Below are 16856 nucleotides of genomic sequence, written 5' to 3'. Positions count from 1 at the left end.
GAGTAAAAAGACAACCTACAGACTGGGAAAAAATTTTTGGCTACGGCAAATTTGATCAGCGTCCAAACTCTAAAATCTACAAGATATTGCAAAACCTCAACAACCAAAAGACAAATAACCCAATTAAAAAATGGGCAAAGGACATGAACAGGCACCGCACCAAAGAAGACATTCAGGCGGCTAACAGATACATGAGGAAATGCTCACGATCATTAGCCATTACAGAAATGCAAATCAAAACTACAATGAGATACCATCTCACCCCAACAAGGCTAGCATTAATCCAAAAAATACAAAATAATAAATCTTGGAGAGGTTGTGGAGAGACTAGAACACTTACACACAGTTGGTGGGAATGCAAACTGGAAGAAACACTTTGGAAGTCGATTCGGTGCTTCCTTAAAAAGCTAGAAATGGAAGTACCATAGGATCCAGCAATCCCATTCCTTGGAATATATCCCAAAGAAATAAGAGCTGTCACACGAATAGATATATGCACACCCACGTTCATTGCAGCACTGTTTACAATAGCAAAAAGATGGAAACAACCTAGTTGCCCATCAACAGATCAATGGATAAACAAATTATGGTATATTCTCACAATGCAACACTACACAATGATGAAGAACAACAATGAATCCGTGAAATGCATCATAACATCGATGAATCTGGAAGGCATTATGCTGAGTGAAATTAGTCAGTCCCAAAAGGACAAATATTGTATAAGACCACTACTGTAAGAACTCAAGAAAAGGTTTAAACACAGAAGAAAACATTCTTTGATGGTTACGAGGATGGGGAGGGAGGGTGAGGGTTACTTACTAACTAGATAGTAGGTAAGAATTATCTTAGGTGAACCGAAGGACAACACACACTACAGGGGAATTCAGCACAACTGGACTAAACCACAGCTAAGAAGTTTCCTGAATACAACCAAACACTTCAAGGGACAGAGTAGCAGGGGCGGGGTCTGGGGACCATGGTTTCAGGGGACATCTAGGTCAATTGGCATAACAAAGTTTATTAAGAAACTGTTCTGCATCCCACTCTGGTGAGTGGCATCTGGGGTCTTAAAAGCTAGCGAGCAGCCATCTAAGATGCATCAATTGGTCCCAACCCACCTGGAGCAAAGGAGAATGAAGAACCCCAAAGACACAAGGAAAGTATTAGCCCAAGAGACAGAAAGGGCCACATAAACCAGAGACTTCATCAGCCTGAGACCAGAAGAACTAGATAGTGCCTGGCTACCACCAATGACAGCCCTGACAGAGAACACAACACAGAGTCTCTGATGAAGCAGCAGAAAGGTAGGGTGGAGAACTCAAATTCTAGTAAGAAGACCAGACTTAATGGTCTGACTGAGACTGGAGGAACCCTGGAAAGCACGGCCCCCAGACTCTCTGTCAGCCCAGAACTAAAACAATTTCCGAGGCCAACTCTTCAAAGATTGGAGTGGACTGTGGGACATAAATTGATAATCATGAACAGTGTTTCTTAGCTCAAGTAGATACATGAGATTAAACAGGCAGCTTCTGTCCAGAGGTGAGATGAGAAGGCAGAGAGGGTTAGAAGCTGGTTGAATGGACATGGGATATCAAGGCTGGAAAGGAAGAGTGTGCTGTCACAGTATAGGGAGAGCAATTAGGGTCACATAATAATGTATATATAAATTTTTGTATAAGAGACTAACTTGAAATGTAAACTTTTATTTAAACTACAACAATAAACAAAAAAATAAAAACAAAAAACAGAGAAAAAATAAATAAATAAATTATGGTGTCAGTGAAGAATATCGAATACACCATGTACTGCCAAAAGAATAAACAAATTTGTCTTGGAAGAAATACAGCCAGAATGCTCCTTAGAAGGGAGGATGTCGAGACTTTGTCTCACGTACTTTGGACATGTTATCAGGAGGGACCAGTCCCTGGAGAAGGACATCATGCTTAGTAGAGAGTCAGCAAAAAAGAGGAAGTCCCTCAACAGGATGGACTAACACAGTGGCTGCAACAATGGGGTCAAACATAGCAACGATAGTGAGGATGGCACAGGACTGGGCAGTGTTCCGTTCTGTAGAACATGGGGTTGCTATGAGTTGGAACTGACTCGACAGCATCTAACAACATCTCTCCAAACTTGACCTATCCTCCAGTCACACTGGTCTTCTTTCAGGTCCTCGAATTCATCACGGTCTTTCCAACCTCAAAGTACAAGCTGATGTCTTTCTCTGAGCGCCATTCTTCACATGACTAACCCTCCCTTCCCTCTGCCTTCAGCTTAAATATCAATTCCTTGGAAAGGCATTCTTTTACCATTTTCCCTAAAAAGAGGTCCCCCTGTTACTTTATTTGGGTTTACTTGCTTTTTGTCTGTCTTCTCCCCCTAAAACATAAGCACCATATGTCTTGTTCACTATTGCATCCTTAGTGCCAAGTACAACGTGTGGCTCACAGTACATGCTCAATAAATATTTGTTGAATGAATTTATGGTACCAAGTTTCGTGTACATTTTAATAGCATTATAAAGTTTATAATAAAATATACTTTTCTGGATAACTTCTGAAAAATAATTTCCTCCCCTACACAAACTTGGTTCTTTTAAAATGTCACCTTACCTAAACTAAATCTCTCAAAAGCCTCCTGTCTGTCCTGAGTGGTTACTGGCTGACCTTCCAAACTTTCCAGTGAACGGAGGTGGAAAATGGTAAACTGCCGGTAATGAGGAAGAGCCACAATTGGATTTTCAACTAGGATCACAGAAGTTAAATCTTGAAGTGGTTTCAACTTGCTTACATTCTGGAGCTGAAGAGACATATAACATTAGTATTGATATAATTTAAAAACCACAAACATACCTAAAGGAAATAATAAATCAAAAGAAATTGCTCTTAACATGGCAGAGAACCTACTCATGAAACCCATTATCCAAAAGTAGTGGTGGTGGGGAGAGGGATAGAAATGGAGAACACATATTTTGAGTATCTATAGTATGTCAGTGGATTATTAGGCAATTTTCATACACGACTTCATCCGTAATTCCTCACAACACTTGTGATGTAAGTACCATCTTAATTTTACAGATGAAGAAACTGAGGTTCAAAGAAATTAGGTAACTTTCCAAGGCCCAGAGCTTGTAAATGAATGAAATAAGATGTGAATTCAGGTCTGTATAATTCTAAACCTAGGGTCTTCTCATTACAGTGACTGAACAAATGGAAAATATAGACAGCTATAAAAAAGATTTTGGTAAATCTTCAGGTAAACAAGGGTATACAGAGATGCCCACATTTTTGAAGCTGATATTAAGGAGCGTAACAATAGCCTCTCTCACATCTTAGCCTAGTCACATGATACAAAGCGAAACAGAACCTGAACTGACCCCAAACAGAAGGTAGCAAGTTTTAAATTCTAACTTATTCTTAAAAATGCTCTAAATCAGTGATTCTTAATGAGATTTGGAAGGATGTGTGTTTTGAAAAAGGCATATCCAATAATGCAGCATAATTGTTAAGTTTAGAAAAGTAGGGGAAAAAATAAACTACAGAGAGGAAAGCACGACAAAATCTTTTTTCCCATAAGGGATAGGCAAAGTCACATCATCGCAAATTGGATGTGGTGTAGCAGAGGGAGCACACAGTTCCCCTAGGTGGGTTTTTCAAAAATCTCTGGCGAAAAGTGAAATTTTTATGTTTACCCAAAGAAGGGTTTAAAAAGGTTGAGAAACACTACTCTAAATAGCGAGTAAAATAAATCTTCTTTCCTAAGTGAATGTGCATCACTTGTACTGATGCCAATGTCAGATATAAACTGGGATGAGAAAGTCAGAAAAAACGAGAAAACAATAAAAAAAATCTCTTGAATGATTTCTCTATTACCATTGCCTGACAGTGAGTACTATCCAAGGATCATCTACTTTGAGTAGTATTTGTGGCAAAATTTAGACTCACGGCTAGCTCTTCCCCTCACCCCATAAGCTCCAAGAGTTCCAAGGTGATGCTGTATAACATGGCGTGGGACTTGGGCTCTGAGGCTCTTGGGCTATCACTGCTCAGACACTGTAAATTGTACGTTAAACAAGTGCCATTTATTATTACTGGCCTCCACTGGTGAAGGTTTAATTAATAGGACCTTAGAGTTATTTCACGTTTTAAAGTTTTAAACCATTTTCACATCATTTCATCTGAGCCCCATAAGCACCCTATAAACCAGTATAGGGATTATTTTCTCCAATATAAACATGAGGTACTGAATTTTAGAAAGATTAAGGGATCCTCCATGTTCACAGAAAGCAAGTGTAGACATCTTTCATTTTCTACTCTATGATCGTTCATTTTCTACTTCTACTTTCATTTTCTACTTCTTTCATTTGGTGTTTGGTCAAAAGACCAAAGACCTTAAAAGAAAAAAATCTCATTTAAAAAAAAAAAAACAAAAAACCAACAAGTCAGATTTTAATCTTTTTTTCCCAACAAGTCCCAAAATTTGAAAAGTAATTCTTCCTACTGTGAGTAACTTACCGATGATATCTTGTTGCCTTTCAGATTGAGGACCCGTAAAGATTTTAACTTCTTCCCTAACCATACTGGAATATGTTCAATTTCATTTCCTGCAAGGTTGAGCTTTTGCAGATTACACATATTTTCTATGCCTTCAATTTTGCTGGAAACCAAAGGATAAAATCAAACTTAATGAGTACAACGACAGAGTCCCTCCATCGTATTTTTTCGAATATACAGCCTTGGTCTCATTTGGGGTTACTTTTCATAATTTTAATTTATCAATCCTTTTCATAAATGAGAACCAAAAAACGTGGCTAAAAATAAATTTACTAGGAGAGCTAAACTGTTAACTCTTCATTACTGTGCCCAGTAATCCAACCCTCCTATCTTACTGTCAGACTTCAGGACCCCACAACACTGAGAAACATACTAAGCCTTGAAATAAGTGACAGAAGTACCAACAACCACAAAACTTGCCCTAAATCCATGCCCTGGACTCGTTTAACATACAGTCTGAATGAACATTATAGACTGGAAGCAAACTGGAAAAGATGAGTCTGTCAGTGGCAATGTCACTGACCACTGTGAAAAGGAATAGCTCACAGCCAGGGAAGAGTCGAAAAACTCAAAACCACACACTACTACACGCTAAAGTCCTACACAAGAGAAAAATGCTGTTAATCATTACCTAACATCACCACAAAATGATTATTTATGCCAGCAGAATATGGCTAACATTTTTTACTGCATTTATCAACGTAAATATTTTAATCATAGTATTTAAATTAATAAACCATTTATCACACATATTGATCAATTTTAATTGATGAATTATTTTCCCAACTGAATTCCATTTTAATTCCTTGATTAATTTTCTATACTGAGCAAATATTTCCAAGTTTTTCTGTTTTCATTTTTATTTTGCTGAATGATCTTCATCAGGATCACTTCTTTTTTTTTTGTAAACTTTATACTAAGGATTTGATTCATTAATCAAGTTTTTTTTTTTTTTTTCCATTTCAGTTCAGTTTTGTCTTATAGCTTCTGCTACTATTAGTTTTTTGGTTGTTGTTGTTTGCTTTGTTGGCCACTATTTATAGCAGTCTAATTTTGGGGGCAAAGTGTTTAAAGATTTTCAAGATTTAATTCTTGCAGCAGTTTTTGTCTATAAGCTGTCTATGTGCAGTTTTGACCACTGTTAGTATTATTATGTTTATTTCTAACAGTTAACATTTATTATGAATTAGAAACAAGACTAAGCGTGTATTTCTTGTAGCAAAGAGCATAGAACTGTAGGAAAAAACATAGGATCAAAATGGGGTTGAAATATTTTTCAGACTAAAATGGCAGGGTTAAAACATTCTGCTTCATGTCAACATCCTAAAGTAATAAGGCAGTGAAACAGTTATCTAGGAAAAATTTGTCAAAAGTGGAATTAAGAAAATAAAATTTAGTACTCAAAAATGTAACTCCTTTGATAATGTTAGATAAGGTATTATTCTATACTTCAGTAGTGCCAAAACATAAAGGTAATTATCATATGTGGAAAGCTAGACTATCAATGAATAAAGATCAAAGTGCCTACTCTTTCAAAGGATTCTTTCAGTAACTTAAATAGTGTTTATCTACCTCTCTAACAAAGATCATGCAATGCTACCTAAAGTATTTGCTTACCTGATTTTGTTGTATGATAAATTGAGTTCACGTAATTTTAATAGCTTATCCACCTTCTCAATCTTCCCAATGAGATTATAGCTGAGATTCAGTACTTCAAGTTGAACACATTTTTCCAAATTTTCGATATACTAATTAGAAACAAATGAATAAATATACAACAGATGCCTTGACATAACACATAACATTTAAGTATGTGCACCAGGGACTGTTTTGATCAGTCATTAGAGAATAATGAGCCCTTACTGCCCCTTGACAATCCCTTGGTGTAGGTTTACTGAGCAGCAGTTGCAATTCTCCTCAAGGAGCCAAACTCTCCTTGCCCTTCAGTGGACAACACCACTTCCTATATACTAAGAACCTCAAGACTGTCCGAGAAGAACACCCCCACTATCCTTTCCTCCACCTCAACTTTTCGATGCCTCTCCCTCCCTCCTCTCCTCCTTGCCTCCAAGAGATAGCTCCCTTCTTTTTTAAGTTAAACTAGTTACTTTTGCTCTTGCATGACCCTATCTACCTCCTGTCCCCAAGCCCTGTATCTTCAATCTTTTTCTGTTTCCTGGATCTTTCCCCCTCAAGTTTAAAAACATTATTCAACATATATTCATTATGCACTTATTGCATACCAAGAGTGGTACCAAATAATGGGAATATAGCAATGAACCAGATAATTTCCCCGCCACATAGGGCCTGGGTTCAACATGCTCAAGTCTCCTATATAAAAGAAATCACCCTGCATTGAACCTCTTTTTCTATCAAGCCATCATTTTATTTCCCTTATCTGTCACCAATATTCTCACAAGAGTTGTCTACCTTTGCTCATTCTGCCTTCTATGCATTCTTATTCTATTGGTAAGGCAATACATCTTCTGTCCCCATTAGTGCATTCAAATGATTCTCTCCTAGGTCACCATTCATTCATCTATTCCACAAATATTTATCAAACATGGATTATATACCCGTACCAGGAGACGTTCTAGGTACTGGAAATTCAGTGGTGAATAAGGGAATATGGCTCTTGTTCTCATTCAGAGACAGACAATAAACAAATAAGCAAACAAGATTTTCAGACAGTGATGAGTACTAACAAGATAACAAAGACAACATGATGTGACAGAGTGCAAGCACCAAGAGGGCAGATTTTGTCTGTTGTGTTCACAGCTATACCACTACTGCCTGGCACACAGTTGGTGTTAAAAAAATATCTGTTGACTGAAAGAATGAGAGGCGGAGATTGGGGGGAGGATGCCTAATTACGAGTCGCTGGTAAGAGAAAGCCCCTCAGAGGAAGAAACATTGGACCTTTTAATTGCCAAATCCAAATGACCTCATCCTGGTTGACTGTTCTGATATTTTATATCCTCCTTCCCTGCTCAAAGTTCCTCTTCGTTTGGCCTCCAATGACCATACTCTTGAATCTTCTCCTTTCCCATTAGCTCTTTCAGGCTTCTTCATTGGGTCTGTCTTTTCCATCTACTCTCTCTCACTCTCTGATTCTCCCTCACGATTTCTCCTCTTAATCCTAGGCACTCGTACCACTCAGCCTTAAGTTCCCAGAGATCGGAAACTAAGTTTATTTACCTTGGTATCTACCACCACACCCCAACAGAATGCCTGGCACGTAATAACCACGCAATAAATATTTACTTATTTGATATTTCACTTTCACGATCTTTAAACTCGAGCATGTTATCTTTTTCCTTTTTAATTACACAAGCTATATATGAATACATTCAAAAAAAATTTCAAATAAAACATAAAAGGCTCTCTTCATCCCCTTCCTCCCCTAAAAAATTCCCACTGCTCAGAGGAAACCATTGTTAAGAGGCTAGTATATATACATCCCATCCAGATCTTTCTATGCATTTATGTCTATAACTATGCATACAGAAAGAGATTTTAAAAATATTCCTGGCATCATGCTATACAAAAGTTCTAGAATTTGTTTTTTACACTAACTATATTGAGAACATTTTCTACATTAACGCAGAGTTCTAATTCATTTTTTAAAAGAACTCCATAGTATTTTCATGTCATATTGCACCATAATCTATTTAGCCAATCTCCCATTGATAGACATTTATTTTATTTTTTCTATTTTAAATAATGCTATAATAAATATCCTGAAATATTTTTGTATACATGTGCAAATAATATCAGTAGAATAAGAATTGCTGTGCCAGTGAGTATAAACTCAATTGCTGGATCAAAAAACAAGAACACTTAAAATTTTGATAAATACTACCAAACTGTCTTGCTAAAATGCTGTGCCAGTCCATACTTTCACTGAAATATATGAGAATATTCATTGTTAACATCCTTCTGAACACTGAAATAATCTTTTAAAATTTTTATCCATTAGATGTACAGAGTACCTGGGTGGTGCAAAAGGCTAGCACACACAACTGCTAACCAAATGGCTGGAGGTTCAGGTCCACCCGAGGTGCCTCGGAATAAAGGCCTGGCTATCTACTTCCAAAAAACCAATCACTGAAATTCTATGTAGCACACTTCTAGTCTGACACACATGAATCAACTTGATGGCAACTGGTACAGGTACAGATATTATATATGATGAAAAATGATATCAAACTCCTATATTCTTTTCTATACTTTTATAATATTTTTGCTTGTTGATTTTTTTGTTTTGTCTGTCTTCCATTCAGCTCTTCAAAATTCTGCAATTTTTGTGAATAACATATAACAGGAATCTAAACTCATATTTTTCCAATTAAAGAAACTAAATTTCCCATTATGATATGCTCATTTTGTATAGTTTATGAATAAAGTAATGAAGACTCTAGAGCACAGATTAGCAAACGTTTTCTGCAAAAGGCCCAGATAGTAAATATTTTTGGTTTTGTGAGCCATAAAGTCTGTCTTAATTATGCAACTCTGCCATCGTAGCACAAAAACAGCCATACAAAATAAGTAAACAAATGAGTGTGGCTGTGTTCCAATGTAACTTTATTTATAAAAATGTGCAGCAGACCCAGTTTGGCCCACAGGCTGTAGTCTGCCAACCCCTTCTCTAGTCAGAGTAAATAATGTATAGAATATTAATAAATTAATGGTAAAAATCCAAGTTACTTAACAGAGTTCAGGTAATAGGAGACATACTCCTGATGCAGAACTTTCACTGGAAACAATAAAAGGTTTGCAACAAACTAGGTAACGTTAGGATGAGATGTTATTTTAAATCTAATATAACCTCCTTTTTTTTGCAATTTTAAAGCAAATTAAAAATAATGTCTGCACTTGAAAATTGTTAATAACCTACCCTAAATTTCTTGCCACCATCTTTACAAAGTGAAAGGTTCAGAGATTTTACCAAGGCCAAGTTGTCCTGTTTAGTAAGCTTTTTAATAAGGGCCTCAGTAATATATCGGACTCCTGGATGTGAATCAGCTTCTGAAATTACAGAAACAGATCATTATCAGTAGAGGAAGACATAAAAACTCTGAAAAACAAATTATTTTGATGTTATGTAACAAAAAACACGTTTTTAAGTCATGCAAATGTAAAAACATTCAGCTAGTTCTAAGCACGTTTTAATAATATTCTATTTTATATAGCATTTCATAAAACTAATGATGATGACAATAGTTATAATCTATAAATACCAGCTGTGTGCCAAGCTTTCAACTAAATGCCTTACATTTAAAAAAAATTAACTTATATAACAAATCTTTGAAATAAAAACTATTATTAACCCCATTTATAAAAAGATGTAAAATCATTTGCTCAAAATCTCGCAGATAGTAAGGTGCAAATCCAGGACTTAAACTCAGGCAAATGAATCCAATATGCAGCACTGAAGTTTTTAGCAATATTTTCATGTTAGTTTTTAAAATAAACCTGCACTACCTAGTTTTTTTTTATTCCAATCTAAAGTTTAGAAACATTGTAATTCTTAAAAATTCTCATTTCCTATTTTCTTATAGTGAGAAAACCCCAATTTGCTATCTTTTGAATAGCATCATATTTTATAAAGCGCTCTCTTGATGGGTAGCATACCCTGTCTTATGACCTTTCTGGGTATTTCTGTCAAAGATGGTTAAAGTCATGCTACAGTTTACAAAGGCAACCATAAAAACAGCATTGCTTCTTGCTTTAATGAGTCAGAAAAGAATTAATCCGTGATTCAGACCCTGGCTGTGGGTCAAAGATTCCCTATGATTACTGCTAATAAGTTAATGTTATACTTTTTTTGATTCGAAATAAAATTTTTTTTTCTAAAATTTGGTTTGTTCTAGGAAAGAAATTGATATTCTGAGATTGGAAATAACAATGCACTAGCTGGCAGCAAATATATAATACAAATGCTGAAAATGTTAATTAACAAAATCTGATTAGATATGCAAGTCAATCAAGTTTGATGGCTGTGATTTCATGACTTGGCAAAGAATAATCTATTTCTGAAAACAGATTTCCAGAATGAAAAAAATGCTTTTAATTAAAAAATGGTACCACATAATAAGCATGACCCATACATGGAAATTAGTCTGTTTACAGATAAGCAGTTTGCTAATAAGCAGACTGGCATAGCCCAAGTGTAGATACAATTTTTATACTGAATTAAGGCGCTCCACTGTGAAGTGAACAGATGTGCCCTACTCCTAACCAAGGATGACAGCAAAAATCAGGGTATGAGGTTTAAGGCACTTCCTACCACAGGAAACAAAGCTTCCTCTTTCTGGAAGCTCCCTAATCCTAATCTTCCTTCATGCATATTCATCCTCACCCAGAAACCTCTTTCCTCCCACTGTCCTCAAATAATAAGTCAAGTTAGTACCAGGACAGATATTACATTTGGACCAAAAATGTAAACTCAATATTTTCCATCTCTACTTAAGAGTATGTGATCAGACAGATCCTTAGACTGAAAGTAATACCTTTATGGTCGTGGTAGTCTAAAGGCATACTGCTTTCCTCTGTAATCTCAACTTGCTCACACCATTGTCCTCCAGAATGAAAAGGCAGAGTCTCTGGTCCACCTAAAGGTGAAAGTGACCTAGATCTCATATTGGACATAAGAGACGATGGACTAGGAGAGTGAGATGATGGTGGTTTCCTTGCGTTGGAGAATATTCTTTGTTGAGGACCTTTCTTCATTGCAAGAATAAAGCCAGATGCCCATCAAAACCTGTAGTAGTTTTCAGTAGATCAAAAAGGTTAATACTTAAGAGCTATCAAAACTATTAAATTAATTTATTCCTAAAACACCATGACTAAACTTTCAACAGTACAAAGTTATAAACTCAGAGGCTATCCAAGTGATGGAGCAGCCACTGTTTCAAACACTGTTGATAACCTGGCCAGAGGGAAAAGTGACCTCCAGAGGGTCTTGTATTGACAATTAAATGCTCCAGCCAAAAGTGATACCTGTCATTTCTGTTCTAAATTCATTGACAAGAACTAGTCACAAGGCCCTGTTTACCCACAAGGAGTCCTAGAATGGAAGAAGTTGGAAATATTTGGCAACCAGAAATATATAACACTGATAAGTACCCTCTTGTTCCTGAAACAGTTTATTCCTTTGGCTTCTGGGACTCCACATTCTCCTAGGATTCCTCCTGTCTTCCTGGACATTCCTTCTAAGCCTCCTTTGTTGGCTCATGTACCTGTATCCAACCTTTAAAAGTTAGAGGTCCTCAAAGCTCTCTCCTATTGTCTCTCTAATCTCACCATAGGCGATGTGATACATACCCATGGCTCCCAATGCCACCTGTATACTGACATTTAAATCTTCAATCCAACCTTTCTCTGAGCTCCAAACACCTATTTCCAACTGCTCACCTGATACCGTATCGGCGTATTAAACTCAAAATGCCCAAATTTGAATTCATCATTTTCTCTCATAACCCCCTCACTCTCCTCCAGTCTTGTTCCTCCTACAGTGTTCCCTACTTAGTGACCAGCATTCATAAGAATAAGGCAGAAACCTGGAAGTCATTCTTGACTCCTCTCTCTCCTTTTTTTCCCTACCCAATCACCAAGTCCTATCAGTTCCACTTCTTCCATATCTCTAAAATCAATCTACTTCTTTCCATTTTCACTCTAGTCCTTAATCCAAGTCCTCATCAAATTACTATATAATAGTTTCAAACTGATCTACCAACAAGCTCTCTTGCTTTCCTCCTTTCCATCATTATACTGCAGCCAGAAAGCCAGAGTGATTTATTTAAAAAATAAATCTCCACATCAATCAAATGAAGGAAAAAAAAATCACATGATCATCTCAATTGATACAGAAAAAGTATCTTAGACAAAAACCCAACACTCTTTCATGATAAAGACACTCAGTACTAGGACTTTCTCAACACGATAAGGGCCATAGATGAAAAAACCACAGCTAACATCACACTCAATTGTGAATATCAGGACAAGGCAAGAATGTGCACTTTCACTTCTAATCAACATTGCACTGTAAATTCTAGCCAAAGCAATTAGGCAAGAAAAAGAAATAACAGACATCCAAATTAGAAAGGAAGAAGTAAAACTATCTATTAGCAGAAGACATGATCATACATGTAGAAAACTCTAAATAATCCACAAAAAAATTGTTAGAGCTAATAAATAAATTAAGCAAAGTTGCAAGATACAAAATCAACACACAAATAAAAGTTGCATTTCTATACTCTAGCAATGAACAATCTGAAAAGAAAATTAAGAAAACAATTCCACCTATGATAGCATCAAAAAAGAATAAAATACCTAGGAAATAAATTTAACCAAGAACGTGCATGGCACACTAAACTACAAAACATTGTTGGAAGAAATGAATGAAGATCTAAATAAATGGAAAGATAGCCTGTGTTCATGGACTAGAAGACTTAATATTGTTAAAATGACAATACTACTCAAAGTGATATACAGATTTCAGTGCAATCCCTATCAAAATCCCAACAGACTTTTTTGCCATAATGAAAAATTCCATCTTAAAATTGTATGGAATTTCAAGGGACTTGAATATCCAAAGTATCTTAAAAAGAAAAAAAAAAAAAAAGAGCAAAGTTGGAGGACATGCACTTCCCAATCTCAAAACTTACACACAGTAATCAAAACAGTATGGTAGTGGCAGAAAGATAAATATATAAAGCAATGGAATAGAATAGAGAGCCCAGAAATAAACTCCCACATTCATGATCAACTGATTTACAATAAGGGTGCCAACACCATTCAATGGAGAAAGAAGAGTCTTCAACAAATGGTGCTAGGAAAACTGGATATTCACATACAAAAGAATGAAGTTGGATCCCTACTCATTTCTCTTCAGTCTACTCAAAACCAGGTGCCATTGAGTTGACTGTGACTCCTGGTGACCCCATGTGTATCAGAGTAGAAGTGTGCTTCATAGGGTTTTCAATGATTTTTTGGAAGTAGAGTGCCAGGCCTTTCTTCTGAGGAGCCGCTGGGTGGACTGGAACAGCCAATCTTTTGGTTAGCAGCCAAGCTCATTAATCCTTTGCACCATCCAGTCTACTCAGCCTGAAACCCAAGCTTCCCATCCCTTCCCATAAATTTATTCAGTCATTACATTTTATTGAGCAACTTCTACGTGCCAAGAACTGTGCTAGGCTTTACACGCACAAAGCTGAGAAGGCAGGGTTCCTACACACTCAAGATGAACAACAGGATTATATCCCCCTATTAAACACGGTCTCTGCACCAAGTAGTCTCATTACTTATAACAACTGTACTTAAATGATTATGAAACTACTTGTTTCTTGCCTGTGTCCCCTTGTAGACTGTAAGGTACAAGACAGCAGGAACTGTATCTGTCTTGTTCGGTGCACAATAAATATTTGTTGAATGAATGAATGAATTCTAAACACATTACCAAACTTAAATCCTCACAGATGCCGTATAAATTCAGAATTATGAATTGGCATTGTATAAATTCAGAATTATGAAGTGGCATTGTATCATTAAAATTAAGAGCTTGGATTCCGGAACTAGACAGCCAGGTTTTCCACTTCTGTGTGACATTAGGCAAATCACTTAACTTCTCTAGGTCCCAGTTTCTTCACTTTAAAGTGGAGATAACCTCATACAGGTTACTGTAAATTCTAAATGAGTGAATACGTGTGAAGTACTTACAACTGTATCTGACACATAGTCAGCACTCAAAAGTGCCTTTAAAATGAGGAAACATAGCCTCAAAAAGGAACAAGCCCTAAGTCATAAAGCCGTAAAATAACACGCACAAGGTGGCAGAATCAAGACTTTAACCCAAATCTATTCAACTTCAAAACCTAGCAGTCTCTTAACCATTACACAACCCAGTCTTCACTCTTCCCTTCCTCTCAACTTTCGGTTCCAACACCCTACTCTCATCTTTCTCCATGTGCTGTATTCCGATATGCTAAAACGCGCCAGGACACTCAAACTATCCTTTTATGCCTGCCGTTCCTCACAGACACCTGGCACACTTCATTCCCCTTCCCTCCGTGTCCGGATCCCATTCTACGCGGCGCTACAACTTCCCACCTTCTGACGATCCATACCCAACTGCCCTGGCATCCCTACCCCGGACCTCCGCCCGTCTTAACCAAACCTCCCTCCTTCGTCCTCCTCCTCACGACTGCCCCGGGCCCTCCCATCCTTCCCATCCAATCCCAATTCCCAGGCATACGCCCCCGCCCCGAATCCATCCCGGGCCAGCCCACCCCACGCTTGGTCCAGGCCCTCCCGCCTCAGCCTCTGGTCCCCAGTGCTCCTTCCGGACGCCGAGAAAAAGCCTCGACTGGGTTTGGCACTCACCGCCTAGGAGCCCGGGCGAGCAACCGGGCTGGTCAAGAAGGGCAAGAGACGAGTTCGTCGTTCCCTTTAGGCGCCCAGCAGCGCGGCAGCCATTTTGTTGTGTTGTGCGGGTTGCCGAGGGGCAGCGCGCGCGGCACGGGCGTGGCCAGAGACCACGCCCCGTCTCGGGCCGTTGTGAGGGGCGGAGCTGAGCTTCCCGCGACTTTTACCGCCTCGGCCTCTGGTGCGTGAAGGCGGGCGTTTGCCCTAAGCGTGAGGCTTCCGGCCGTGCGAGCTTGGCTGGCTGCGGCGAGCTCACTGCTTGCGTCTCGACACCCGCGGCTTTGGTGGTGCGGCGCTTCTAAGAGGCGAGGTTCCAGCCGCAGTTGTGAGTAAGGTAGTCTCCCTTCGCTGAGGCGAAGCTGCAGATGGGTCTCGCCAAGACTTGGACTCCATTCGACTCTTTGGGGGCTGGGCTAGAGGAGGAACCGAGGGATCGACTTAGCGCTGTCACCAGCCTCCCCCACTTGTGACGCTGGCGACTGTACTTGAACTTATGTGCCTCAGCACGCTTCTCCTTGCGTGGGCTATTTCTGAGGCGAATTCTCTTTAGACATCAGATATGGATGAACCTCAGAGTGCACGAAGGCAGCTTCGGCTCCAGCTGTCACCTGGAATGGAAGGCAAGGAATATTCCTGATTCCTGTGGCCTATGGGGGAAATATTCCTCTGGTTGGTGGCAGGGAAGCTAAAGCAAGAAACATTTGAGGAGACTTCAGTTGGAGCTCACCTAAAAGTGCTGCATTTCACAACATAGTACCATATATTCAACAGATATTTTAAGAGAATTTACCAGATTCTGTGCTGGATGCCAGGGAAATACAGTGAGTTTTTGCTTTTAAACATTATCATCAATGACACTTTCCTCCACTGCAGCTTCCCATTTCCAAGGTTATATACCCTTGGACCTTGTCATCATCAGATGCTGCACCGTCCCCAAAAATCTCAAATGCAAGCACAACGCCTCCTTTACCATAATCCTCTAATCCTAACAGTTTGCTTGCTCAAAAGACTCCAGTCCCAGCCCAATTCTTAACTTCATTGTGACCTCCAATCCCTTGTTCCTGCCATTTTCTCACAATCAGTTCCTTCCTGTTGTCATTGCCCTTCTATACCATAGAGTTCATGGTCTATTCTTGTAACAATATTTTAGAAATTCTCTGTCTGTGCTTTAGTTTTCTCATCTATGAGATGGGATGATAATACCTGCCTCCTGCAGTTTTCCTGAGAATTAAAAAAGCTAATGCATGTGAAAGAATTTAGAACAGCTCCTGGCTCATAGTAAGTTCTCAGTATGTTTTAGTTATTTCATCTGTTGGCAAAGGTTTCCTGGAGGGAGTGGTGTCTCATGCTAGACCTGAAAGAGGAGAAAGATTTAGTTAAGTGGTAGGAGAATGGGGAAGAATTTGCCCAGCAAAGGAAACAATTTGTGCAAATCCCAGGAGTAAAAAAGAACGTGGCAATGGGGCTGAGGTTAAGTAATTCAGTGTGGCAGGAGCAAACCATGAAGTAGTTCAGTATGGCTGGAGCAAAAATCAAGTGGAGAAGCTGAAGCTGAGAGAGGGCCTTATAAGCCACATTAGCACTCCTACTCATGGTGACCCTCTGTGTGTCAGAGTAGAATTGTGCTCCACAGAATTTACTTTTTTTTTAAATAATTTATTTTTTGTTGTTGTTGTAAATATACACAGCAAAACATACACCAATTAACACTTTCTACATATACAATTCAGTGACATTGATTACATTCTTCAAGTTGTACAACCATTCTCACCCTCCTTTTCTGAATTATTCTACCACCATTAACATAAACTCACTGCCCCTAAGCTTCTTATCTAAACTTTCAATTTGCTCTTGTCAATTTGATCCCATATAGAG

At 38.3% G+C, this 16856-nt stretch overlaps 1 protein-coding gene across 7 annotated transcripts in view; it reads right to left on the bottom strand.

The window, feature by feature from the left end:
• Positions 1–15088, bottom strand: part of CNTRL (centriolin) — a 102894-nt gene extending 87806 nt beyond the window's left edge. For 4 of the 7 annotated variants that reach the window (XR_002823984.1, XM_023730657.1, XM_023730658.1 and 1 more), the window contains exons 1-6: positions 14940–15087; positions 11069–11319; positions 9454–9584; positions 6174–6304; positions 4518–4659; positions 2616–2802 (exon numbers count right to left, since the gene is read on the bottom strand). Coding sequence is in view for 6 of the 7 variants with exons in the window: in XM_023730657.1 (XP_023586425.1) it covers positions 2616–2802; positions 4518–4659; positions 6174–6304; positions 9454–9584; positions 11069–11288 (811 nt within the window). In the remaining variant the exon portion in view is untranslated. Of the gene's footprint in view, positions 1–2615; positions 2803–4517; positions 4660–6173; positions 6305–9453; positions 9585–11068; positions 11320–14939 lie in introns of those variants that run through there. The other 3 variants (XM_023730659.1, XM_023730660.1, XM_023730661.1) reach the window with 3 other exon arrangements.
• Positions 15089–16856: the final 1768 nt, after the last annotated feature.

The sequence above is a fragment of the Trichechus manatus genome, unplaced genomic scaffold, assembly GCF_000243295.1.
Source record: "Trichechus manatus latirostris isolate Lorelei unplaced genomic scaffold, TriManLat1.0 scaffold00038, whole genome shotgun sequence".
NCBI lineage: Eukaryota > Metazoa > Chordata > Mammalia > Sirenia > Trichechidae > Trichechus > Trichechus manatus.
This window is presented reverse-complemented; position numbering and strand designations above follow the sequence as displayed.